Here is a 27,787-nt window from a genome sequence, read left to right as displayed (position 1 = left end):
GTGTGGAACATAACGGCCAATGGAGACATTTTATTTATGGATACACATAATGAAGTGTACCTACTTATAAATTGTTTAATATCATACAAGATGGGTCTCCTTGCACCGGACGAATCCATATTGGAAACAGAGCTATGTTAAATATAGGTAGAATACGTAACCAGTATAAACTATTGAAAATATTCATATTGCTCTTTAAAATTGTAGGTATTACTTATAAATATGCGGACTGAAGATGCCCGTTTAAGTTGTACGATTCTAAAGTTGCGAGTTTGAAACATGCAATATGTTGCTGAAGACCTGCAGCAGATAAAGTTTGCAAGTTGTGAAGAGGTTCCGAGTCGTCCGCTGGGCGGGCGGCGGCGGCGGGGCGGGCGACTACGGCGCACAGTGGATCGAATGTATGGGAGACGTTGAATAATTCCCGATATATGACAGTTATAAAGAAATTCATAAAAACAAGTTATGAAGGCATGAAATAGTGGAATACGAAGTGATAACACGGTTTTTTGTTTTAAAAAATATATGTAAATAACCTAAAAAACTCTTTATACCAAAAAGCGCACGTTTGGCGCACTAAGTGTCTTCTTACTAAATGTAGCTCCATTTACGACTTATGATATTTGTGGCTGCAACTTGAAACAAGGCCGAAATCGATACAGTCATTTTCATACAAAAAAAACTCATTTTCTCAAATAATTCCTGATATTTTAAGATCAAGAGTCATTAATGCATTAAATAGTAGAATACGAATGCATTTTTTGTTTTTCGTAATATTACATCTTATTTTTAAAACCAACGTCTCCCATACATTGGATCCACTGTGCGGCGGCGCGGGGGCGGGGCCGGGGCGCATCATTCTGCACGGGACCAGTGGAAGCGGCCTCTGGGGGCGGACAATAATTGAACGAAATTAAATTTTTGTTGAGCCTCAGTCGCACAGAGCTGTAAACCTATTAACAGCGTGAAAATCGTTTGCAAAATGTAGAGTGTTTTTAAAAGAAAAATGAAAGACTTTTTTGTCGCTGCTCGCTTTTTCACGTATTCTATCAGCTTGAGTATAATTGCATATCGCTGTAAACTGTACGATCCTATCTAATACCGACTTAGATCAGTAAGTTTGTTCCATTTTTAACCGCCGACGGCAAAAGTTTAGCATTGTTTGTGAGTTTAGCATGTATGTGCATAAGTGTATACGAGTATGTCTGAGCTACGGTAGCTCCCGTACGGCTGAACCAATTTTCGTTTTGTCTTTTTAGTGTGATAGATAATGTTACCCCGACGGCCCTTGCTAGCCACGACACGGCGCGGACACGACATAGCCACGGCACGGCACGGCAACTAGGCTGTAGTATCCTCACCGTAATCTTCTTGCCCCAAGTCGCGGCGCGCGCCTGAATTATTTATGTTTGTTTCGGGAACGGCTTGTTGCCTCTTGCTGTATTTTATTTTGCAGTCCATGACCGGCTTTGATTCAAGTCTTTGAGCAAACAGAAATGTTGAACGAAATAACACAAATGGAAAGCAAAGCGAATCCTTTAGCATTGAATATGAAGCAGAAAAATAATTTCGAAATGCACGTAGGTAATACAGACGAACAAAACGAATTTTTTAATTTCCGCTTCTTATGATAGTAGCTATCATTTTTAATTAAACACACGAGCTCTGAAAAAGTTTCACTCACAAAATGTTGTCACACTTCAATGTTGTGGACAGCGTCATTAAGCTAGTTTTTACCGGTTTAGGGGTAATTTGGTGCTATAATGTCACTGGAACTTTTTCATTGCTCGCGAGTGTTTTATCAACAACCCGTAAAATACACTGTCCTTCAGTGTATTTTACGGGTTGTTGATAAAACACTCGCGAGCATGATAAAACACTCTCGAGCAATGAAAAAGTCTCCCCAATATCTGAAAGCACTCTGAAAGGCTATAATCTCCATCGGTTTTATAGTATTCAACACGTATAATCATAATAATAATCATAATTTATTTCAGAGTTTTTTTTACATTTTCATTTACAGAGTTACAGTATAAGAATATAAAAATTTAAATATTAATTAGGCTATATTGAATGTGGTCTGTATGTAGATTCTATTCGCCTCTGTTCCCTACACTAGGTAATCCTGTATTGTAGGGTCACAGCGGTTTACTCTGGTGTGACAAGTAACAATTCACTTTTATTATAAACTGAATTAACTTAAATTATGTTAACATCGATAACTTCAATCATAATTGGCACTGTCAAACCAATAACATTGTTTACGTATTCTAATATTCATTAAAATTACTTAACCTAGAAGAAGTGCTCTAAAATATACTTATATAAGTGCACAATAGCTGCGTTTTGGGCGAATAATTGTTTTCTACGTGTGAAACCTCTAAATAACACCAGATTTAAGTGGTTTAAAAACTCAACGGTCCATTGCCTTGCACAACAACTGACGTGAAATTAAAGTGAAACAGTAGACTCAACACGAAGGTGACCGAACTCCCAATGATATACTGCAAAATCTGTGAGTAAATACAAGGGATTTAATTAAATAACAAGAATATAACCTATAAATAATCCTACAATAACCAGACATCTTGAACATTCCAAAATCAGCGCCACCTATTAAAACAATCAAAACTACATAGCTTAAACAAAGTTCAGCTACTCAACGCTAGAGGGCAGGACATCTCAGATAGAGACACGAAGATTTAATAGAGTCATAGAGCCAACAAGATAGAGCAAAGATTACCATAGACAAACAACACTTGGTAGAGTCCTCAAGAAATTGTAGAGATATAACATTTTAATTGACTGTAGAGTAAAAGTCAATTAATAATTCAGCTAAAAACTACCGAAGTACCGACAATGAACTGCAAGGCATGCAATCTAAACGTCAACCCCGGCGACCGATTGCTATGCAATTCGTGCAAAGGTGTTTATCATTATCAGTGTCTGAATATGACCCATTCTACATATATGAACAACTTTGTTCGCTGCAAGAAGCCCTGGACCTGCGAAGCATGCTTGAACGTCACCCGTCGCACGGGGCGCAAGGACAATACTCCTGTTCGCCACCAATTTCAAACGGCAGAACCTGTAACTCAGGAGATGAACATGTCATGCGATGACTTGCCGCAACAAGAAGAGAGTGCTCGTGAAATAAAATCTGCTCACTCCCAGAACAGTCCCAATGCTGCTGGGACTTCAGCTAAAAGAGCAGCTGAAATGAGGTCGACCAGCCAACAGGTCACGCTCGCAAGTATACAAGAACTCCTCAACTCAACATTGGACACGAAATTATCTGAGTTTCGAAACCAGCTGGAGTCCTCAATAAAACAAGAAGTACTTTCACTTGTCCAACATGAAATCAAGACTCTTCAGTCGGACTTTACGGAAACTACTGATTTCCTTCAAGCTGAACAAAACGATCTCAAAGTGAATGTAGAGAAAACTAACGACTCAATCAAGTTATTAGAGAACAGAATCGACAGTATGCAAGGAGAGATGACGATACTGAAGACCAAGCTAATGAACGCCGAAAGGCTAACTCGAAGTCAAAACGTCGAACTCCAATCTGTCCCAGAAACAAAAAATGAAAATGTACTGCATATTGTCAACAAGATTTGTGAAACTGTGGGATTCCCTCTTACAAACTCTGAAGTGATTCACTGCCGTCGCATAGCCAAGATGAACCCGGCTTCTCCAAAGCCTCGTAGCATCTTGATTACACTACCCACACCAAGACACCGGGACAATTTCATATCTGCAGTCCGCCGATTTAACAAATCTCACCCAAAGGACCTCCTGAGCTCGAACCACATTGGCATAACCACGAACGCATCGCGCATTTACGTATCTGAACATCTCTCTCCTGAATGTAAAATGCTACATGCTGCAGCAAGAAAGTTTTCCAAAGAAAACTCTTATCAATTCGTATGGGTCACGTTCGGCAGGGTGTACCTTCGTAAGAATGAAAAATCTGGCCCTATTTTAGTAAAAGATATGGAAACCTTAAATAAATTAACTTAAGCATGCATAATTAAGATCAGTACAAACCATACATTTTGCACATTTTATTACTTATTCTCTTATGGATGTCTACTATCAGAATGTAAACCGTTTTCGATCCAAACTTACAGATTTTTATTTGGAACTTTTGAGTTCGAACTTTGATATTGTTTGCTTAACCGAAACAAATCTGAATAGCGGCATAGAAAATGTGGAATTTATTGATGATAGATATAATGTATTTCGACGTGATCGTTGTACAAGCGACAGTACAAAAGACGAAGGCGGCGGTATTCTTGTTGCCATAAAAAAGAAATACTCGGTAATAAGGCGTTCCAGCTGGGAATCAACCTACGAGGACCTCTGGATCACCATACTTCCAGATGACCACATTAAACAAACCATTCATTTAAACTGTTGCTATCTACCGCCCTATCTAAGTAATGATTCTTTGTCCCAGTTCTATGATAACCATACCCGTATAATCACAGAAGGGCTAGTACGGGGCGCTATTAAGACGTGACAAAAGTTTTGCATCGCGCTCACTCACTTCACGCAGTCTCAAGAGCGAGCGCGACGGAGAACTTTTGTCACGTCTTAATAGCGCCCTGTGCTACATGGCCTGATCTGAATAAAAATGACTCAATTATAATCATTGGTGACTTTAACTGCCCTGCTTTAAACTGGACTCACGCCAACACTGGTATAACCTCCTCAACCTGTACGGACACTAAATCTACTCTACTAATTGATTTCATTACTTTTTGCGATTTACACCAGCACTCTATGGTAAGAAATCATAACGGCAGGATCCTAGATCTGGTACTTTCTAATAATCAAATTACAGAAGTTGTTGAAACCCACCCACTTAGCAAGGTTGACAAACATCATCCCCCAATTAAAATTTCAGTAAAAAACAACCTAACTCGCGACTCAAGCATGAAGAACAATAAAGATAACTTAAAACCAAACTTTTACAAATGTAACTACGATATCATTAAAACCGAACTAAATAACATAAATTGGCCCGAACTTTTAGACGTTCCGGATACGGATACCGCAGTGAGCATATTTTATAGCAAAATTAATCAAATAATTAGTGAACATGTCCCGCGGAAGCGAAATGACTCAAGTAATTTCCCCATATGGTTTAGCGAACCTCTTAAACGTTGTATCAAAGAGAAATCAAGGTACCACAAAAAATTTAAAAGGTTCGGTAACCCTCGAGATTACGACTCGTACGATGTCTTACGTAAAAGGTCAAAGAAAATGATTAAAGAATGTTATGATCTCTTTATTTCTTCCACTGAGCAATCTCTAGAGGATGATAACACTAGGTCATTCTGGAGATTCGTCAGTAGCAAACGAAGCTGCAGCTCCATACCTAAAACTATGACGTACGGAAACACATGCACTTCAGATGGCAAGGAGGTATGCGAGCTATTCTCAGATTTCTTTATCTCTGTTTTTAACAAGCCTTCAAGCGATAACCTTTCATCCAAAATCAATATCTCACCTAACGATTGCCTAAGTAATGTCACACTGCGTAAAAACGATCTTCTAACAAAGTTATACCATCTAGATTCGAGAAAGGGCGCTGGTCCAGATGGCATTTCACCCCACTTCATTAGATCTTGCGCGGATGCACTCGTAACCCCATTGCTTATACTATTCAACAAGTCATTAAGTCAGGGTGTCTTTCCAAAACTATGGAAAGATGCTTATATTGTCCCTATATTGAAATCAGGAGACAGCAGCAATTGTCTAAACTATCGTCCGATCAGTATATTATCATGCTTTGCTAAATTATTCGAATCAATGGTCTATCCACAGATACTTTCTCACATTGAACATATAATTTCACCTAAACAACACGGTTTCATGCCACACAAATCCACTATTACTAATCTTCTGGAATTTCAAACCTTCTTAACCACAGCCTTTGAAAAACGAAAACAAGTAGACTGTATATACACGGACTTTAGCAAGGCTTTTGACAAAGTAAACCACACCTTACTTTGTCAAAAGATTGCACATTACGGTATACACGGCAGCTTGCTGCGCTGGATTACTTCATACCTACAAAATCGTAGCCAAATTGTTGCTGTAAACGGATTTAAATCTGACCCAGCTGTAGTTACATCCGGTGTCCCACAAGGCTCCCACTTGGGTCCCTTGCTGTTTGTGATATTTATCAACGACTTAGTCTATAAACTACAATGCGAATGTCTATCTTTTGTATGCCGATGATCTCAAAATATTTAAGGAAATTGATACCACCGAAGATTCTTTGGCTCTCCAGAAGGACCTGGTAATCGTTTCTGATTGGTGCCGTGCTAACCAAATGCATCTTAACATCAGCAAATGCCATTCAATTTCATTCACGCGTCGTCTGCAACCGATTAGATTTGGTTACTCATTGAATGATATTATAATTGGCCACAAATCCGAGGTCAAGGATCTCGGGGTCATTTTCGATCAAAAACTTTTGTTTAAGGAACAGTATGAATATTTATCGGCAAGGTGTAACAAACTCGTTGGTTTCATTATGCGTGTAACCAAAGAATTCAAGTCACCCAAAAGTGCTATTACTTTATATTTATCACTAGTAAGGAGTATCCTTGAGTATGGGTCGGTTATCTGGTCTCCCTACTATGCAGTACATTGTGCTCGGCTGGAACGCATACAGAAGAAGTTCCTACGGATGTTGGCCTCACGCTATGGGATCAGGCGCTCTCTGTCAGACTACAATGAACGACTACAGTATTTCAAACTGGACCGGCTTGACAGTAGGCGTGACCAGGCATCTCTGTTAATGCTTTATAAGATAACAAATAACATCTCACACACCTCTCTACTTGAACAGATTGAAATAAATACAAATTACAGACTCAGAAATCCTAAACTTTTTAGAATACCTTCCACAACAATAAATGCTGCTTTTTACAATCCTTTGCACAGGGCATGCCGCTTGTACAATGATCTCGTTAGTGAAAATAAGTTTATTGATATCTTGGGACAGCCACTTTCCACCTTCAAAAGGGCACTTGCCAAACTGTCAATATCTGATAACTAATTATTTACAGGTTGCTATATTAATTCTTATATATTTTTTATTAAATTATCGTACCTGCATGTTATACTGTAGTGATAACTAGCTCTTAGCTAATATTTTCAAAATTTAATAATTAAACTGAAGTGTGCACTCTCGTCGGTTATAGGAAGGAAATGTAACCTCATATTGTATATGTTTGAAACTCTGTATTCTTATAACTGTTTGTGTACCAATATAATAAAATAAATAAATAAATAAATAAATAATTATCATTGCTCTTTTAGGTAAGAGGTAAGTATGTTAAATTTGAATATAAACTTATCATGCGTTTTTTGTGCAAATACACTCATTCATTCATTAATATAATTTAAATAAAAATATGCAATTCAATTTTAGTAATAGAAACAAAATTATAGATAATATTAAAAGAAAATAATTTAAATACATGCATTGTTGAGTGGAGAGTAACTATATTATGAGTATGTGCGTGCGTGTGTGTTTGCGCGCGTGTGTGTGTGTGTGTGTGTGTGTGTGTGTGTGTGTATTAGGATTAGTAGGTAAATATGGCACTGAACATAAGCTCACTGAGGCTGATGGTATTAATCCTTTTAAATGGAGTTTATTTAGAGCTCAGTTCCGCTGTTTGTTGCTCTCTGGATGAACAAATATGTACATTGTGTAAGCGGGACCGCGGGCGCTCAGCCAATAAGGGGCGATAATTGATTAACTTTTAACTCTTAATTAAGATGTTGTCAACAGCAGCCTCAAACTTCATCAATCTTTGGAACTGGTTGTTTTTGTAAAGTCGTCGATGTGGACGCTCTGGCTCATTAGTGTGACAAAGTTGTATCGGCGGGGGAGATGCCTTCGCGGGATGTTCCTGTGGGGTGTTTGTCTCCGTGTCTCTCATGTTTATGTATAGGCTCAGCTGATAATTGTATTCGGTTAGTTCATTAATATTTCATGTTTACTAAATGAACAAATTCTGAATTAATTAATGTACAGCTGGCGGATGCGAGGAGGGCTTTATTGTGCTGTGTACATAACAGATTGACACCCTGTTACATGTTAGAATCGACACAATCCTGAACCTGCTGGTATCTTGTTCTCATACGTATATATAATATTATGTATAATATACTACCGTTCTCAGCATGGATTTATTTCAACAAATCGGAATTTCCCACGAGATACCCTAGTCCGGCTACAACTTGCAGCGGACATGAGATAACTAATATTTATACTAGACTCAGGAAAAGCATACGTTTGCTTAAGTATATTTAATATTTGTTATGTTAGGACCCCTCATCTGTATCTCGTCCGGGTCACAAACGGCACATAAATTGGCTTCCTCAAATTGGGTACAAACCAACAATGGGGCCTTCAGCTATCAGCAGCCCCGCACACCGCCCCGCGCCCCGCACCCCGCGCCCCGCGCCCCGTGCCCCGCGTCCCGCCGTCCCTCATCCATGTCACCACAAGTCACAACTTCCACGTAGCAAAGAGTATCGGAAATATTATATAGATATTACTTTTTGATTTGTTACTGTAACTTGCGAGCGGCTGATTAAAAGTTATTCGAGTAACGGGCCGGGCTGGGCATTCGCGGGCTCATAGATGGAGCGTTTTTGATACAAATCTGGTTAAACTTTACGCATAATATATGTAGGTAGCTACATAATATATGAGTATTTGAAGTTGTAAATTGTAAATGACGTATTGCGAAGATAAATGAGATTTACTATTACAATTGCGAACATTTACAATGGCACTTTAATTTGCATTTTCAGCCGGACATGGCGTCGCTGATGCAGAACTGTTTAATTGATACATTAAGGCTCGTTACATCGCGATGACTCCACTAAATAGGCCACTGCTGGCTCCACCCGGTGGCATCGAGTGTTTTGCAAATACGCTCCAATATAAACTTTCACGCAAATATTTATCATTGAAACTTTTCAGTTTAAAACGAAAGCAAACACACATAGGGTAGAGTTACCGCTGTTCAAATACGACGTCAGGTTGGTGGAAGTCATTTACCAAGGATACTTACAATAATATTCATCAAGTATTTTATTCATCTACTTTTCAAGTTAGGACACACAGAAGCCATGACTTCTGCAGTGTTGGAGCTCAATGAAGTTTGTTATAATCTGAAGGTAGTCACTGCCTGTTGCAGTGAAGCTAATAGAAGCATCTACTCCCTATCAATGAGCTTCAGCGCTCACAAACACACACACACTCGTTGTGCCGGACCTCCTTTGTGTAAACTTGTGTGTGTGTGTGTGTGTGTTTGACTTTCACTTTGAGCCACCGACACGCTGCGAGTCCCCTGTGCCAGCTACTTTTACCTTCAGCGGCAGATATCACTTTACAAGCTTCCAGTGACGTAGATTACACTGTCGCAGCAGCGGATGTGTGCCTTTTTATGCATTAAGACGGCTTCTTTCAACTATAGGACGGAAGAAACCAGCGAAATGTAATTGAAAAGTATTAAAAATTGTAGAGAATGTAACATCCAGCCAAAGCGCATATAAAACTGGTGGATTTAAAAGATTATAGGACAAATCTTTTCATTGAAAAATTACATTCTATTTCCCATCGTCGTGTCGTGACCCTATGCGAGATTTTGAACGTCTCTTTGTATTTTATTAGGAAAGACGCCCGTTTTACTGGCTGATAACGACATGACTTGAGGTTGCAACAGACGACGCGACTTATTGCTGAGCATCACCAAACATACCAAATTAATCCCATAAAAATATATAGAAATCAAATTTACACAATTATTTGTTGTAGTAAAATCATTAATAGTTTCCCTCCGTCCCGCAGGTGTGCAGATGGCGTACGCGGCCATCATCGCCACGCAGCTGTTCACGGCCATGCTCAGCCTCTTCCTCTTCTACGGCATCTACAAGGTGAGTGCACACACACACACACACGTGCGCAAATACTGCATTCATTCATACTTGGCATAAAAGCTAAACGTGTATTATTTAAATCAAAATATTATTCTAAAAATGCAAAATTAATCATTTTTGCTAGTAAGTAGGTACCTAACATAGGTACATAGGTATAGAGATTCGAACGTTTAATTTTAAAATCTAGTTTTTAAATAAATTCCAATAAAAAGACACAACAAGAATGTTTTTCTTTTGTGCCAAGTATGTGTGAATGCAGTATACACACACACTATACGGCGTCCATATTGATGGTATCACAGGATAGAGCGTGTTACATTGGATGTAACAGTCATGTACAAACGCGCGGAGCCCCGAGGGCCTGTGACGAGCCGTTCACATTGTTCCAGTGTCTGGAAACAACATTTTCACATATGATAAACCAGTCAGGAGATATGCCATGCTATGGTGGTAGAGATATTGATTGATGCGGTCCGACCGATTTCGGTCACGGCGACCGCTTCGAGGATCAGACTCGTCGCTCGTGTGCTCGCATGTGGCTTGTGTAGCCTATCTTATTCCTGAAGATCCTCGCACATTGCGGGCATGTGAGCACACCATTCTCATAATTATATTGAGTTAGCGCAGGTGGTCGGGCTTTTAACTCATCGCGCTTCAAGTCGAGTTCGGCGCGCCGGTGGACTTCAAAATCACGGACTTTGGTTTTAACCAAAGCCCTCCACTCAGGTCTTAAGGCGGCATGCTTCTCCCACTGAGAAGGCTCTATGCCGCACCTCTTCATGTGGCGCTTCAGCACATCTTTGTACCTGAGGAGTTGTCCGCCATGCTTTCGCTTGCCCTCCTCAAGTTCTGAATAGAAGATGCGCTTTGCGACCCTCTGCTCTGACATCCTAGACACGTGTCCGCACCACCTAAGCTGTCGCCGCATGAGGTAAGCCTCAATGCCACCCACATTGGCTCGACGCAGCACCTCGGTATTCCTCACGCGATCAGACCATCGGATATTTAGGATTTTACGCAAACATCTTAGATGGAATCGATCCAACATGCGGATGTGACGACGGTACACGGTCCAAGTTTCCGCAGCATACATGATGTTAGGCAGAACAACCGCCATGTATACTGAGATCTTTGTACCCAGCTTTATATCATGTGAGCAGAAGACCTTATTATCCAGCTTGCCGAATGCTGCAGCGGCAGCTCCGATCCTGCTGTTGATCTCTGCGTCAAGGTCACACTTTGATGTTAGAGTGCTCCCCAGGTAGCGGAATTTATCGACCTGTTTCAGCTCATCATCCCCAAGTTTAATTTTAAGCGCCTCGTGACCGTCGATATCTAGAGACATTACCTCCGTCTTTTTGACACTTATTCTTAAGCCAAATTTATGGCAGGACTTGTCTAAATCGGCCATAAGCTGTTGCAGGCCGTCTGAGGTCTCTGACACGAAGCATAGGTCATCCGCGTAGATTATCTCAGTAACCATGGCGTGTGAGACTTTGGTGCGGGCTTTTAGCCTCGCCAAATTGAACACGCTGCCATCAGTGCGAAAACGGATGCGGACACCTTCCATAGAAGTCTGTAAGACCTCTCGGACTACGACCGCAAAATACAACGCGAACAATGTAGGCGCGAGAACGCAACCTTGTTTTACCCCACAAGTAACGGGGAAAAACGCAGATTGTTCATCGTTGACAGCGACGCAGCACTGCATGTCGTCGTGGAGGAGTCTGAGGAGTCTCACAAACTTCTCAGTGCACCCTATCTTTTTCAGCACCAACCAGAGGGCTTCTCGAGGCACGCTGTCAAAAGCTTTCTCGAGGTCAACAAAACACAGGTACATGTGACGGCCCTGCTCTCTGCTTTTCTCTTGCAGTTGACGCACTGAGAAGACAGCTTCAGCTGTGCCACGGTCAGGTCGGAAGCCAAACTGGGTTTCGGGCAGCAATGTTTCGGAGATTTTCATCAGGCGGTTTAGGAGTATTCTGGCGAACACTTTTCCAGGGACTGATAGAAGGCAAATACCGCGGTAGGAACCACAATCGGAACGGTCACTCTTATTCTTATATAGAGGTTTTATGCGCGAAACTTTAAAACTTGGAGGGACCTCTTCCTTATTCCACATAAGACTAAAAAGCTTCCATATTTCCGAGTGTAGTTCCTCACCGCCATATTTAAGCAGTTCCCCCGGTATAAAATCCACGCCAACCGCACGCTTGTTCTGCTGTTGTTTAATTGCAAGGTTAACCTCCTCTCTAGTCAACGGCTCATCCAGATCGCTAGATACGGGTTGTTGTGGGGTCGAGTTGATGTGTTCCAGATCTACAGCTCTGTCCACATTTAGCAGAGAGTTGAAATAATCTGCCCAACGTTCGAGTATTTCTTCCTTGCTTTTAAGAAGGCCATCGCCACTAGCAGGCTTAAGTGGGACTTTTGCAAGTGAAGTTGTACCTATCAACTTTCGAACCTCAGCGTAGAATTCCCCAAGCTGGTTATTGTCTGCCAGCCATTGCATTCGGCAGGCTTTGCCTTGCCACCATTCATTTTTTGTTTCCCGAATTAGTCTGCGCAGCTCCAGGTCACTTACTCTGATCTCCGAAACACTACGATGGCTCTTTCCCCGCTGCCGGAGGAGACGCCGATGTTTGTCAATTGCTTCCCGAAGAACTTCATCATTTTCATCAAACCAATCCTCATTCTTTTGAACTTTTAGTCCCAAAGCATGTTTGGCGGTGTCTAATATGCAAGAAGATAGAGTACCCCAGTCCGCATCAACATTACCGACTCCCGTGTCACTGTGTGGCAGCGCGGCAGTCACTGCTTCGACGTACTTTTCCCGCGTCCCGAGATGTTTTAGCCCATCCAAGTTGAGACACGGCGACTTTGGTTTGGAGGATCTAGAAGGACGACGAAGACGGAGACACAGCTTAGTGACTACAAGCCGGTGATCCGTCCAACAGTGAGCTCCACGCATGACGCGAGTAATTTGGACTTGGGAAACGTCTGATTGCCTCACTATAGCATAGTCTATAAGATGCCAGTGTTTGGATCTAGGATGCATCCACGTGTTTTTGTGCTTGGCAGGGAGTCTGAACATAGTGTTCGTTATCGCCAGGTCGTGTTGTGCACAAAGATTGAGTAGCAGGTGTCCGTTTTCGTTCATTTTGCCTACTCCATGTTTGCCTAGGACTTTAGGCCAGGCTGCGAAATCCTGACCTACTCTGGCGTTGAAGTCCCCCAGTAAAAGGATCTGTTCCCTGGGACGTATGCTCTCAATAGATTCTGTCAACTCCTCATAGAATCGATCCTTAATGTCATCAGATTTGTCTAGCGTAGGCGCATATACACTGATGACATTAAGGTGGTTATTATTGTCAAGTTGTAGGCGCAAAGTTGTAATTCGGTCTGAGATGTGCACCGGGAATTCTTGGAGCTGTTTAGCAAGCCGATTTTTTATTGCGAAACCCACACCTGATTGCCGCGGTTCGGAGGCTGCGAGTCCTTTCCAGAAGAAAGTGTATCCGCCGCCGTGCTCCACCAGCTCTCCTTCATCAGCGAGATGAGTTTCGCTGATAGCAGCCACATCTACGTCATAGCGGGAGAGCTCACGAGCTACTATTGCGGTCTTTCGTTCGGGACAGCTGTTCTCTTTGCGGTCAAGAAGTGTTCTTACATTCCATGCGCCAAAGGTCATATCCATTTTCATGGGTGTATTTTTGTTATTTATTCTGTGACGTCGACCACGATTTTAAAGATGCAATGGCAGCCGCGGTTACTACCATTCATTGTAGTTGGGGTGAGCAATTTTTTAGGGCACCTTTTCTAGCCCTCTCCAAGGCTGAGCAAGGAGAGCAGTGCTATCCTAAATAGGGCTGCAGAGAGACAGGCTGCTGGTAGAGATATTATGACTATCGACAAATAATTGTTATATTTTACGTCGATTTAATCATTTGACTTTGACAAAAGTAGCGATCTACAAGTTAATTTTTATTTCACAAGAAACTTGACCTAGACCTAGCCCTAGCCCGACAGCTTAACTGCATTTACGGGCAATAGTCTGGCCTTTGGTACTTTGCATTTTGACTGTCTCTACACACAAGTAGCACGATCTATTTTTTCTATAGTTATAAAAAGGTTTAAATCTGGAATTTTGACGCTTTTTTTCGTGGAAATTCCAACTTGCATCGCGCATCGGTGTGTAACGGTACTCATGAAAAATGCACAAAACAAAAACGTATGTTATTTGTATGGATTAATGCTCGTTTGCTTTTTTCAATTATTTTGGAGCATTATATTCACACCGCTGCGGCTGTTTACAAGCCCGTGTTTATATTGCGACACTAGCGCTGCCACACCTTTTCAGCACAAATGAATTTTATTATCATTCCGAAGTGAGAGCAGTCATGTTTGCCCATTTAAGTTTTGTCCAGGCTTCTATAGGTATTTACGATCGAGGCGATACAAATGTCAGTACATTAAAATTTTTCACTAATTATCTATACGTTTTTAATTGCATTACGCATTTGTTGCCGATTATTGTCTTTTTTGGAACCTGTTACGGTACTTGTTTGTTAGCAATGAATCAGGTAAGTAGGTACCTACATATGTATAATTATTGTCATTACAAATTCATTAAAATACATACATTTACATCTGTGATTTTAACAATTTAGTCTTCATTTCTCCCAGAATATTAAGTGCTTTTGTTCATTTAAAATCATTAGGCCCAAGAACAAGAGCTTAAATTTCATGAGACACAATGTAAAGTGAAGAACTCATTACGATGCAATTTGTGCTATTGAAGCGTCGGGCTGGCGAGGCGCCAGCAGGGCGGGCCCTCAGCTCCCTCACTGAGGGTTTTTGCTGCTGGGAACCGCCAGATGACGCAAACAAACCACTCCACTCCGGCCGGAGCCGGCAAAAACTATCCCGATTAGTCTTCCATTGTTTTCTTTGTGCCGCTAAAGTGGGATTTACCTGAGAAATCGCCGCGCTTAGTTGCCACTGTCTGATGGTCGATCTGTGTAGCCATTGTGTAGCTGACGGGTGCTTGTAGCTATAGATTATAGGTTCGTAACTAGTAATGCTAGTTGGTATAGAGGTACAGTGAGGGCGGCGGTCGGTAGAGTCAATACTGACTCACCCCGAGCGACACGGAGCTAGGTACTGTCGGCCACATCCACCCCGCGTGCTCCCGCTATATACTGTGTAGCCAACATGCACTAGACTGTACCCACACCGCTGCCGCCGCCGCCGTCGACGCTTTGTTTGCCACACAGCCCGCACATTAATCATCGTGCCTAGAACATTATGAGCTGATGCTTTGAATTAATTTCAAATTAAACCGAAAAGTACACCAACGTTTCAAATATCCAATTAAGCTTTCAGCTAAGGGAAAGAGTGAAGGATCCCATTACAAATTCTAAAACGTACCTGAACTGAAAATATTCCAATAAACAAGGTGAGAACAGCTACGGAGTAGACATAAATTAAATTTATCAAGTGCCCAAGTGCTACCCAGAGAAAACCGAATAGAGGCCTTTCAAAAACAGTTTACATCCCAAATTATATGAAACTAAATACTTCGAACCCTGTCTTTTCCCGAGAAGCTGAAATATCATTAGAATTTCGAGAACGGACCCCTTGATAGACCGAAGTTTGTGTTTCACATTTACTCGACAACTAATTTTGGCCTTACCCTTTACCTACCTTCTTACCGCATGAGTTATTAGATGGAAGTTTGTAAGCCTGTTCGCGGGCGGTATAATCTATTATAGGCACCTGCAGCTACCAGAGTCCCATGATGAGGTAAGTGGTGTCTATGATAGCGTGCGCGCCCGCGCCCCCGCGCCCCGCGCCCGCCCCGCGCCGCCCTCACCAGCCTCGACCTTAAGCCGGGGCTTACTGTTTGTCTTACTCACAGTACACACCTACTGAAATAGTTTGTGAAAACTATCATGAATCTGCCTACTTGAGAACAACAAGTTAGTAAATGCTACTAAACTAAGTTCTCCTTAATTTTTCATGAAACGGTTAAGTCCGTTGCGATGTTTTAGTAGGTAGGTAGGTAGGTATCTCGCGAATATTTTCACTTATGTTCGTTTACAAACGCAGGAAATTGGTCGGGACCTTTGTTTTACTTTTCTTTTTAGTTGTTTGTTTTAATTTGAATTCAGCAGATAAAAGTACATTGAGTGGAAAACAAACAATAAAAAAGAATAATGGCAAATGTGAGCAGACTTTACTTAAATGGGCTTTTATTGTTTTGAATAAACTTGGGTTTCTTGTGAACTGTGCCTAAGTACTTGACGGAATTAAATATTATTAAATAGCGTCACGATGTTTAAATAAGATGAAAGGAAAGAATGTCTTTGTGCTTTTTGTGATGACTGGTTTATGTCGATTTTTCATCGTTTATTGTTGTTTGTCGTGTTACACCGAGTCAAAGAATACATAGATAACTGCGGAATATTCAATCAATGTAACATCTAGCTAACACACACACACACACACACATAAACACGACGGCTACTGCGGACCATTCGATGCTCATCAAGCTCATGAAACTGGCATCAGCGTCCCGACATACTGCGTACGACGAGAGAAAATGGTGGAATGAGTTCTTCATTTCCACACATGATTGTTAAATAATCTTACATTATAATGTTGTGTACGATGATAATTCTATTTATTCGCGGTCGATTCCACCACATTCCCTGGCAAAACACTATAATACATCGGGTATGAGTATGGCCTGCTATATTGTAAGGAATACACTAAAATAATGACATTTAATCCAAATAATTCAGACATTTTAAATATTGACATTAAATATAATAATAATAAAATAGAAGGTCTGTACATAGATAGTGATTTGTCGTGAAGATCTCACTCTGAACATGTCACAAAAAAATTAAGCCAATTCTCTTATGCATTACACAAACTAGGTAAAGTTGCGAATAAAGAGACAGTTTTAATCGCCTACAAAGGTAACGTTGAGGCTCTATTACGATTTTCCTTAATCTAAATCACAAAAACGATGCATTCGTGCAATTTTCAAACTTAAACGCACAGATAGCTGCAGAACGTATTTTAAAAATAATAATTTATTTACATTTCCGTCTCTTTATGTGTATGAAGTAGCCGCATTTGTAAAGTCGAACCCCAATCTCTTTGAACGATTTAAAAGTCAGCGCTACGGTGACAGAATCTGCAATACTGGACACAAAACGGCCAAGTCCAGTAAAAATATTTTCGGAATGCCACCCGCAATTTATAATAAAATCCCAAATACCATACGACAGATTGATGATCTCAATGCGTTTAAACTTAAACTAAAAAAATATCTTATCAATAAAGCATATTATTCTATAAATGAATTCCTTGTTGACATTTACTAATTCTAAAACAAATAATTTTATTACTTATTACCATTTTAATTTAATAAGACGAATTTAATATATAATCATTCTTGACATAGACACACGCACACACATTGACAAACTTATTAATGAGTTCATTAGGTTTTTTTTTATATTTATTTTTATTTATATTTTTTGCAACAAAATTATTATTTGGCTCAAATTTTATATGTATTTTTTCTTTTATCTTTCTAGTTATTGCATGTCATATATAGCATGGACTTTAATCTTTAAAATATTTGTACGCCCTGTGGCATAGCATAGCGGAACTTTGTTAATATTTACCACCTTACCATTAACCTGTGTTAAACAAATAAATGATTTGATTTGATTTGATACACGACATATTGATGCGATGCCGAGTGAGGGAAAATTCCACTTCTTTGTGTAATACACGGAAGCTTGTGCCAAATACTGTTATTTTTTCAGTTTAAAGTAATTTACTTTTATTCAGTTCCTGTACCCAGCATGAGCGATAGAAAACAGCCGTCGCCTTTTTTGATCGATATATAATTGCCAATAGTGATCTCTAATGCGTGCCACCGCCGCTGTTGAAACTAGCCGCCATTAGCGACGCATTAGCATTATGTTAACGATACCACAATGTGTGACGTTACGACAACGTCATATCACAATATACTATCTCATACATTCGCGAGAATTGAAAAAGTTGTACCAAATTAATCCTAAACGGAAAAGACTGGACTCAGGGTGCTTTTCCACCAGAGATGTGCTATGCTACGATGCTATGGATATGGATGCGTTTGATATCCACCAATCATATTACACCAAGCACATAGCTTAGCACTGGTGGAAACGGATTCAACTAAGATATGTTTTTTGTATGGAATGATGCGTGCTATGGATGTGTGCTATGGATGCGTGCTATGGATGCGTGCTATGGATATGTGCTATGGCCCATCGCGAGTGGTGTAGCCGCCCCCGTCGTTTCCCCACTATCGATACATAGCATAGCTCGAGATGCGCATCTTTCTCGCACAGCTACTTTGCGGCGGCGCATCTTCGTAGCGCATCTTCCTCGCACAGCTACCTAGCGTAGTATTGGTGGAAACGGTCACATATTTTCGTAGCGTAGATATCACATCTTCGCAGCATAGCTGCATAGCACATCTCTGGTGGAAAAGCACCCTAAATGACGTACGCCCTCTGTAATATTGAAGTACATTTAACAGTGCATCAGAATATAACCGGCTAAAAACGTCGGGTCATTTAGTGTCTACATTTTGTAAGTGGAACTTTTTCGTCGCTCGTGAGTGTATATGACATACTTTTGTGATGTATGTATGTAAGGATGAAGGGAAACTACCCTTTTACCCTAGGTTCTACTTTCACCGTCCTATACGACTGTTGATTAAGGCGTGGGCTCAATATCGCGATCGTACGATGGCGCGATGCATTTTTCTTCGTGCGTCAAGTTCAATTCAAAAATACAGAATATAATGTGCCCCCACGGTGACTTGCGAAGTTCAAATAGGACACTTTGGGATTGCACTATGTTTGAACATATCGCACGACAAGCACGAATAGCGCCATCGTACGATCACTGCCAATTAGGACGAGACCTGATAGTGTAAGACGTGTTGCGTCGGCTGATAATGTAGTAACGTGTGTTTCCGCAGGAGAGCGCATCGTTCGTGGTGCCGTGGGTGGTGGGCGGCGTGGCGGGCGCCGCGCTGGAGGTGCTCGCCACCGTCTACTCCAACGTGCTGCGCGACCACGTCAACAAGGTACCACGAACACACATATACACACACTCATGTATACACATGCATACACACGCACATATCGCGCTACACGCCATCAAAAACTCAATCATACCGAGATAAAGGTACCAAACATACACACACCGCACGCACATACCACGCCACGCCATCAACGACTCAATCATACCAAATAACTCGCTCTCAGTTGAAGCCCTTGTGGCCTTTGAAACTTTAAGAAGTAGACAAGAAATACAGATGAATCGTATTTTAAAACTTATAAATATCTATAGCTGAACCATCTGTTCCCTTATTCCAGAATAGCCATAAATATTCGCGCTATGATTTATTCGATACCGTTAAACCTATCATACCCTTCTTTTGAGAAACGTATCATATTTCGTTTGTCGACGCATTTCCGAAATCCCTGCTCAAGTGAAAACCTCAGATTGAAAATCCCGTCCCAAGCTGGCAGTTTTCACACCACACATTTTCCTATTATACTTAGGTATACAAATGTGAATGTATGATATTCGCTGCTCGTTAAATTCGCGTTTGACGCTGAAGTTATCGTAAGATCATGCGACATCGCCGTCGGCGTCTCAAGCCGATATTCGCTCAATACAATACATTGTACCTTCATACTCCTCAGTTAAGCTGATTTGCATGTTATTGCCAAAATAGCAAGGGTAAAAAGGAAATTGAATTTGACATTATCCATCTACGGGATCTGCTATCTCGACGGTGCGCCCTGGGGTATTACTCTATATGACGAAAAACTAAATTTCGGAATACTGCTACCTACGACTCTATCTGGTTTTAATAAACGTGACGATTGCATGAAAGCTCTCGATCGTTTTTTTTCGTCAGTATAGAGTAACCCTTGTGTGTATCCTCGGCTTGTGTGTGCGTGTGTGTGTATGAATCGCATTTATTGTCATCTATCAGAATACTTATAGCGAGTCAGCTGGTAAACTTTTATTTAACGTATGTACGTACGAGTATGTTTGCTGATCGTAAATTTTCGTTATTCAGTCATCATCATAATATTCATTCGAGAGAATTTACCCGCCGCATCGGCGGAATACTTTTGTGGTGCTTACTTTTACGCCACTCTATCCTTGTATGTACCTACATATAGCTGATACCTTTATTTTAACCTAACCTGCTGTTTTATTCTAAAGTCACTTTAAATTCTATTGGATTCTAGGGATCCGTTCCTTTGTAGACCTTTTACATGAACGTTACATTGTTGTTTAATGGCTGTAATAACCGTTCATGGTCGTAAACTTAGATAAAATGGTAACTCGAGGTAGAACTTGCTACTGTAAAGTCTATTAAGGTCATCTTACAGGACGAACTTTTTCATTCACTGATAAAAGTGTATGCATCAACGTATCTTGACGTTCATAATGAAATTTATAACTTTTCATTATAAGAAGTTATATATTACCTATATAACAACATGAGGTACCTACAATAGCGCTTACATACATAGTAACACGCCCTTACCAATCCAAAACTAAATGAAAATCATATGATCAAGTAACAAGCTAAAATAACTCACTTATGTGATGAAATGTAACATTCGCCCCAACTGAAGGCAATAACCACTACATTCAGCAGAACATTTACACCGCAACAGCGCGCGTGTTATGAAAAAACTTTCACTACAGCCCGCACTTTGCCAATAAATCCCGACTCGTTTGCTTCCCAATCTACGTCAACTTTCTGCTTTAGGATTGAAGCTTTGGGAGCGTATTTCGTTTGGCAAAGGATTTAGTGTTTCTATTGATGTGGTTTGCCTTCGCACAGCTGTAGCGGTGTTTAGTGTGGATGTTGTAGTTACACGTCTCCGCCGCCGCCGCCGCCGCCGCCGCCATTGATCGACGTGGGCCCGCCACAAACACAGTCAATATTGATGACTGCGGCGTTGGCTTACTGACTAGTAAAGGCCCATTTACACGATACTAGTTTCTTGCCTTTTGCAAACTATGAAATAGCCTACAAGACTAGCACCGCTCGATCTGAACAAGCAAATCGCACCGTTTTTTAAACTTTCATTTATTGAGTTCAGTGGATACATATTTGAATTAATTATTGCTATTTCCAAGAAAATTGTAGCGCATAGTTGGGCTTGAATAGCTCATTCTGCTACACTATTTAACATTATAATTATTTTGCTGAAATTTATTCGAGGAAAATGTTTATTTATAGGTGCAACAATTGTTTTATTATTATTCTTTAGTTAGATAACTCAGATCTATTATGTTAGTAGACATAACTTTAAAATATTTAGTACTAATACACTGTAAATCATGTATTTTATCGATTATGTTAGTTTATATATTATTATTTTATTATTTACTATACATTATTTAATCGATAATTAACACAAATAATTAACTTCATTGGACAACATTTCATTTTCTTTACCCTATATTTTTATTAGTTATTCGGAAAGTTTATAAAAAATTAGTGGACCCGTATTTTTTTATTTTGTATATACATAAATTTTTGCATGTTAATTTTAACTTTAAAGTTAATTATTTTAAAACCGGAAGTGACCTAACATATTAGGCTAAATTTTTATTTTTGTCTATTGCCTGAGTCTCGAAAAAAAACATAAATGACACTGACAAGTGACATTTAAACTTTCTTTACATGCCAACCAACAAATGGGTCATTTTCAAATGACCTTGATATTTCTGATGATGGAAAGTAGGTACTTATCATGTAAAAAAATAAGCAGAAGCATTTTTTCAGCTGTGTAGGCAGTGGCATGCTCTGGGACATATTATATAGAGGTCATCTCTTAATAATAAATAAATAAAATAGTCAGAAAGTGTCAGAACAGAATTAATGAAAATGACCCAAATAAAAAACAACGTCACCATAAAACGTCAACGTCAATCAAAAATGAAAGTGACAGTTACTTTGTTTTTAAATCTATAGGCTTTGATCATCAAAATGCATCGCACCTGATGCATGACGTCATCAGCACTTTTTTACTATTTTATGATTTTCTCGAAAATGATACATCCAAAAAATACAAAAACATTTTTTTTGTGGCCTTTAGAGCTAAATCTCGAAATGGTTTTCGATTTATAGCAGCTTTAGTTTTTTGAAATGTTGTCCTTTGGTGGCATTAATTTGGCGTTCAGTAGGAGGAACAGATTATGTTAGCGGTTAGTCTTAACGACTTAACTTGCAGCCGTGACGGAAGAGTTCAATCTCGATATCTCAGTTGTGTGTGTGTGTGTTTGTGTGTGAAGAGGAGACGAAGTGTGGCACAAGCCACGCTCACGACGAGCTTAACTCGACTTCGAAGATCAAACAACTTTAAACTCCAAGTTTATATTGGCGTAGGAATAGACGGCTTAGACCTCGCCAACAAATTCATAAATCTTTTTTACTCAAACACTTACCAATCAATTTCTTAGCTATTCATCCCATCATAAAAAATACGGGTGCTATAAGTTTGTCTGTTCCAGATAAACATGAACCGTTTCTGATCAATGCTTTCAATAGTCATGATTGTGGCGAGCGAAAAGAGATATCTTCCATTCAGTGCAACCTTTCTATCTATCTAGTATCTAGAAACAATATTGCCTCGAGCTTGTTTCCCGCTGCGTTGTTTATCCCCTCCCCGCCCCGCTCGCCCCGGCTCAGGCCCGGTTTCCACCGAAGCAGAGAGGAGAGGAGATATGTTTTGATAACCAATCATATTTCGTTATTTTAACATTTTAGAGAGGAAAAAAACAAAACACATCTCCTTTCCTCTCTGCTTTGGTGGAAACCGGGCCTAAGTGTACCTGTCCACCAATGCGGAGCGGGGTAGCGGAGCGATGTGTTAGGCAAATATCATCCAATGAGCGGAGCGCAAATTGCTTGAGCGAAGTTTTTAAGCAATCTCATTGGTTAATTTTTACCTCGCACTCCTCTCCACTCGCTCCGCACTGGTGTACAGGTAGCCTCACCCCCGCTCTCTGTTGCAGCGGTTCGACGCGGCGTGTCGCGCCGAGGTGGCGTTCCTGCTGCCCAGGCTGGTCCTGCAGGTGAGTGTCTCCATACGGTAAACCGGCACTGGCTCGACGTCATCTCAACATACGATATATATCCGTGTTTTATGATATACTTATGTCGTGAATCAAGGGCAACGCTACTTAATTTCGTATTTGGCCATGCAAAGCCCCCAATAACTAACGAGGAATTTACAATTCAATATTCCCATACATCACAAAATTATTTTTGCAACCCAAGTTATTAAAAAAATAAAATCACTGCAATAACGAGGAATTTCTAATATTGTTCATAATGCTCCAAGTCATCTAAAAGTATTTTCGTAGCCCAAGTAATTGATCGGAAATTTAATAATGGAGGGTCTTCTGAAATTATTGACTCGGATGAAATCAAAATCTTATATCGCCACTAAATTAGGTCCCAGATTCTAATAAGGTGGCGGTGCCCTTGATTCGAGCCACGTCGCGTTGTGTCGCGTCGTGTCGCGCGACTCACGGCGACGCTGAGCCGATAATGGCTTTTTGATAAGCTCCACAATATTTAATCTTTCTCGAAATTACGATTTATTTTTCTCTTCTAAGAATAATAATATCAGTAAGTGGTTATCAACTTTACTGAAATCATAAAACGCTTCAGAATTTTATGACTTTATTTGCTCAACACTACTAAATCTATTGAACATTTGTGTAAATTCAATAAAATAAATTTTACCCGTCTATAATGGATAATAAAATCAGTTAACAGCTTTTTCATAGACGTTACAGTTAAAGCAAAAAAAAATCGTGTAATGGAAGTGTTTTGTTGTAGATATCTACCTCTACTTTTAAATGTTATCGTAGTATTTGATTGTTCTTGATAAAGTACAGTTTCAGTCACATAAAATAAGGCTTGGTTTGTTTTTGAATACCTACCTTCTTAATGTTTTCTTATGTTCTTAATTATTTTTTTCTTTTTTAACCATGTCTTAATTGTCTGCAGTGCGTGTGCATATGGTGGGTGCTGCGCATGTACCACTTGCTGCGCGCCGGCGTGACGTGGTCCCGACCCGCCGCCATAGAGCTGTGACTGCTGCCGCCCGCGCCGCCCCGCGCCCCGCGCACCCCCCGCGCGCCCTGCACCGCCGACACCGCCGCGCTGCTGGCCGGAGTCGACAGCGACGTCGACCTGTGACGCGGGTGATGCGACTTCCAAGGCACTTCGGTGCGCCTGGTACTTTTTCTCCGTTGTCTGGAAGGTTTTTGTTCTGCCAGCTGACAGTATCAAGTTTTTATTTCATAATTTGAATGTGAATTACCTATAGGTTGACTTACTTGTGTTCCACAAACATAAATTGTCCATAAATTAAACTTCACCGTTTCCGGGAAACGTGTTTTCAATCAGATAATCGGGCTTAACTTGAGTTTGCCGTCAGTCAGGCCGCGGCCCCCGAGCGTGGGACGCCCTGCACAGTGACTGTCCCCGCGGGGCGCTGCTCTCCGCCGAGACTCCTCCGTCTTGTTCAGAAGCTACAATAAAAGTTTTGTCGACGTTAGAGATTCCATTGTTTGTTGTGGAAAGGTTTTAGAATCCTTTTGTGTGTGTCTCCGATGTTTCTTTTTATTATCGAGGGGCGCATTCCTTGAGCGCGGGCGAGCAGATAGTTGAAGACAAAGTCATGTCGGATTATTGTCGGTAGATATATCAGAACATTGTGTGTAATCAAATGCCTTCATATAATATCAATACAAAGTGTACATAGTTTTCATGTAAAGAGATGTTATATAATATGTTAATATGTTAGGAGCGGTAACCGCAGACAAATCGTTTATGCTTGTAAATAGAGTCCGTATATAATGTATTACGTAGTTACGTGTATAAATGTTGATATTTGGTGTGAAACGTTAATAAAAGTGATTTATGGATTACGGAAAAAATACTAATTTATCAAATGAAGTTATGATATATTGTAATAAACGTCAAGTAAATTAATGTTAAACCGTTTTTTCATTTGAAATCCCACACGAAAATATTGTCAAAAATACTTTATGTAACGTTTCCAAAACATAATAATATGCATATGGAAAAGGGTTGGTAATCGTCACAGCTTGTTCTGCCTCGTACGATGTGAGTAATGTCACCCCGCACCCCGCCCCCCTCCCGCCCTCGCCCTGGGGTGTACTCTATCTATGCTAAACAGTACAACTGTACAAATAACATTTGAATTTTTTACAAAGTCATGGTCTCCTTTGTTGACTTTTTATTTAAAACTCTTTTAATTGAATCCTTTTATTCACAAGCTTTTTCAAAAGCGATAAAAGGATTACTTTTTTGTTGAACTGCGAATGTAAATACGCCGCCGCACCAGCCTCCACAGTGCTGTGTAGCCGCTCTCGACTCTCAAATCCTGCTCATGATTACATTATGATACTTAGGTTTTAAAAATGTTTAACAGAAGTTAGCTTAAAATTGTACGTAAATAATTGTACAATTCGCTACGCTAGGACTACGAAGTGCTCCGCCTTGCTACAGTGCTATGAGCAGCTACGATGCCACCATACTGTAGTCAACTGTCGCTACGCCACGCTACGGTGCTACGGGACGCTACGCCTTGCTACGGTGATGACACGCGCCTGCTATTTACAACTTTACAACTCCCATAAAAGCACAAAACCCATGTTCTACTCTATAAAACGTAGCGGCATATAACGAGGCGCAAACATCCGTGACGCGCGGTACTTCCGGCCCACAATAAACGAGCCTCACACGTCACACACGCTCATAAAACATATTTGAATAGTGCTGAGTGTAGATCCGCGTAATATTACACACTGTGAATTCATCTTGTGAAATTCGCTTAGTATGTGAGGTACTCATTTACAGTAGATGACAATAACTCTTGGATTTTGTTTAATAATATTGTGTCACTAGCTTCCACGAGCGTCCCACGAGCTTCGCTTCGCCTTAAAAAGTTTTCCCGTTAGAATTCCGCGATAAAAAGTAGCCTATGTGTTAATCCAGGGTATCAGCTAACTCTATACCAAATTTCATTAAAATCGTTTCGTGACGTGACGTGACGAAGTAACGAACACACACTCTCACCAACTTTCGCATTTATAATATTAGTAGGATTTATGGTTTATGAGACCATCGCGATTTAGATAGTTTTTTGTATTTTTTTAAGTACCTCTAGATCAAATCCATCATCTTTGTGTCAGGGTCAGTCGCTGACCGAGCTCGCATCAATAGTGGGTGTCTCCGAACTCCGAACGGCCAACTACGATAATCGAATGTCCAACTTTTCTTGTCCAACTAGTTTTCTCGATTAGTTAAGTAATAGGAAGATAACTTAAGTAAGCGGGATCAGCAATGCCCATGAGATAGAACTTTAGTTTGCAACTACATTTCGTAATTACCGATACCTGTTATCATATTTATTGTATTTTTTTAAAATAAATTTTATCTATATTATATTTTTAACCCTCGATAGAACCAATTTTCGTTATGTGTTATCAAAATCGGCTGAGCCGTTCAAAAGTTATAAAATTCGATGTAACTGTTGAATGCCGGGGGTTTTAAACGTTGGTTATTGATTTATCTGATGCATAGTTACACTGTTATACAGTAGAGACATACCAACATATGTAGATGATAGTGCAAATATTCAATATTAATTTCGGATTGCATACCGATACCGTTAATTTTAATTTACGATATGTATGGAGATGATATATGCCTGCTTGTGTGTGTGTATATATGTAAGCGTATGTGTGTGTGTATAAGTAAGCATATATGTGTGTGTGTTCATAAGTAGGTGCGCTTGTTTCAGTAATTCATAGCGGATGTAAACAATGACAGCGGAATATATTGCACTCAATGTGGCAGAATGTGCTACTAATTAGATCATTCGTTATTTGAATTTACGTCGTTGTGCTCCGCAAACAAAACATAACTAACTGTAAAAGTAGGTCTAATGATTAATGTTACGTAACCAATCAAACTAAAGAAAAATAATTCACATATTCATTATACATTTTTGGGACTTGGTTTTATCAATCAATCATACATTAATGAAATATTTTAATATAAACCTTTTTTACCATTATATTTAACATACATAATCTTACTGCCCCTCAACATAGTTCAGAAAACCTGTATCTTAAAAACCAATACTTACTTACTTTAAAAACTAAATACAACGCCATTTTGTGAAATACTTCTTCCTGTATTTATAAAGGTTAGTTTCCAGCGACGCCACTCGACTCGTTACTCCGGCTAATTGCGAGTGTCTTTCTGTGTCATTAGAGTTTTTCGCGTCCTTTGTAAACAGTCAGTGAGGCGAACAGTGGTGTTCATAACCTCTAGTGCCTGGTGATAGAGGCGTGGTTCCCTCGGCCGGGCTGGTGTCGTGGAGTCGCCGGTAATCGTCCGTGCTCCGCCGCTGGTTCAATTTGTGGATTGTTTGATCTGAGACGCGATGTTTGTTTATTGGTTTATTGTTGTACGTGTGGCGCGTTTGTGTGTGTATGTGGCGCGTGTGTGTGTGTGTGTGTGTGTGCATGTGTGATGTGCGTGTGTGTGTGTGTGTGCATGTGTGATGTGCGTGTGTGTGTGTGTGTGTCTGTGCGTGTGTGTGTGTGTGATGTGCGTTCGTGTGGCTCAATCATTTTT

The 27,787-nt window shown here is 40.3% G+C and overlaps 1 protein-coding gene across 1 annotated transcript; it reads left to right on the top strand.

The window, feature by feature from the left end:
• The first annotated feature begins 9,866 nt into the window (after positions 1-9,866).
• Positions 9,867-25,115, top strand: LOC119692240. The gene is made up of 4 exons (XM_048624861.1): positions 9,867-9,975; positions 19,037-19,144; positions 23,116-23,175; positions 24,119-25,115. The coding sequence occupies exons 1-4, from the start codon at positions 9,898-9,900 to the stop codon at positions 24,203-24,205; spliced, it is 333 nt and encodes a 110-aa protein (XP_048480818.1). The 5' UTR covers positions 9,867-9,897; the 3' UTR covers positions 24,206-25,115.
• Positions 25,116-27,787: the final 2,672 nt, after the last annotated feature.

This window comes from Plutella xylostella, chromosome 13 (genome assembly GCF_932276165.1).
Source record: "Plutella xylostella chromosome 13, ilPluXylo3.1, whole genome shotgun sequence".
Taxonomy (NCBI): Eukaryota; Metazoa; Arthropoda; class Insecta; order Lepidoptera; family Plutellidae; genus Plutella; species Plutella xylostella.
The sequence above is the reverse complement of the archived record's forward strand: the minus strand, read 5'-3'. Positions and strand labels throughout refer to the sequence as shown.

What these genes read in the sequence shown, in the direction of transcription:
- LOC119692240 (XM_048624861.1), top strand. Translation starts at nt 9,898, where the DNA reads ATGGCGTACGCGGCCATCATCGCCACGCAGCTGTTCACGGCCATGCTC. An exon ending in TGCGCGACCACGTCAACAAG is followed by an intron (nt 19,145 to 23,115) that starts GTACCACGAACA and finishes TCTCTGTTGCAG; the next exon opens with CGGTTCGACGCGGCGTGTCG. An exon ending in TGCCCAGGCTGGTCCTGCAG is followed by an intron (nt 23,176 to 24,118) that starts GTGAGTGTCTCC and finishes AATTGTCTGCAG; the next exon opens with TGCGTGTGCATATGGTGGGT.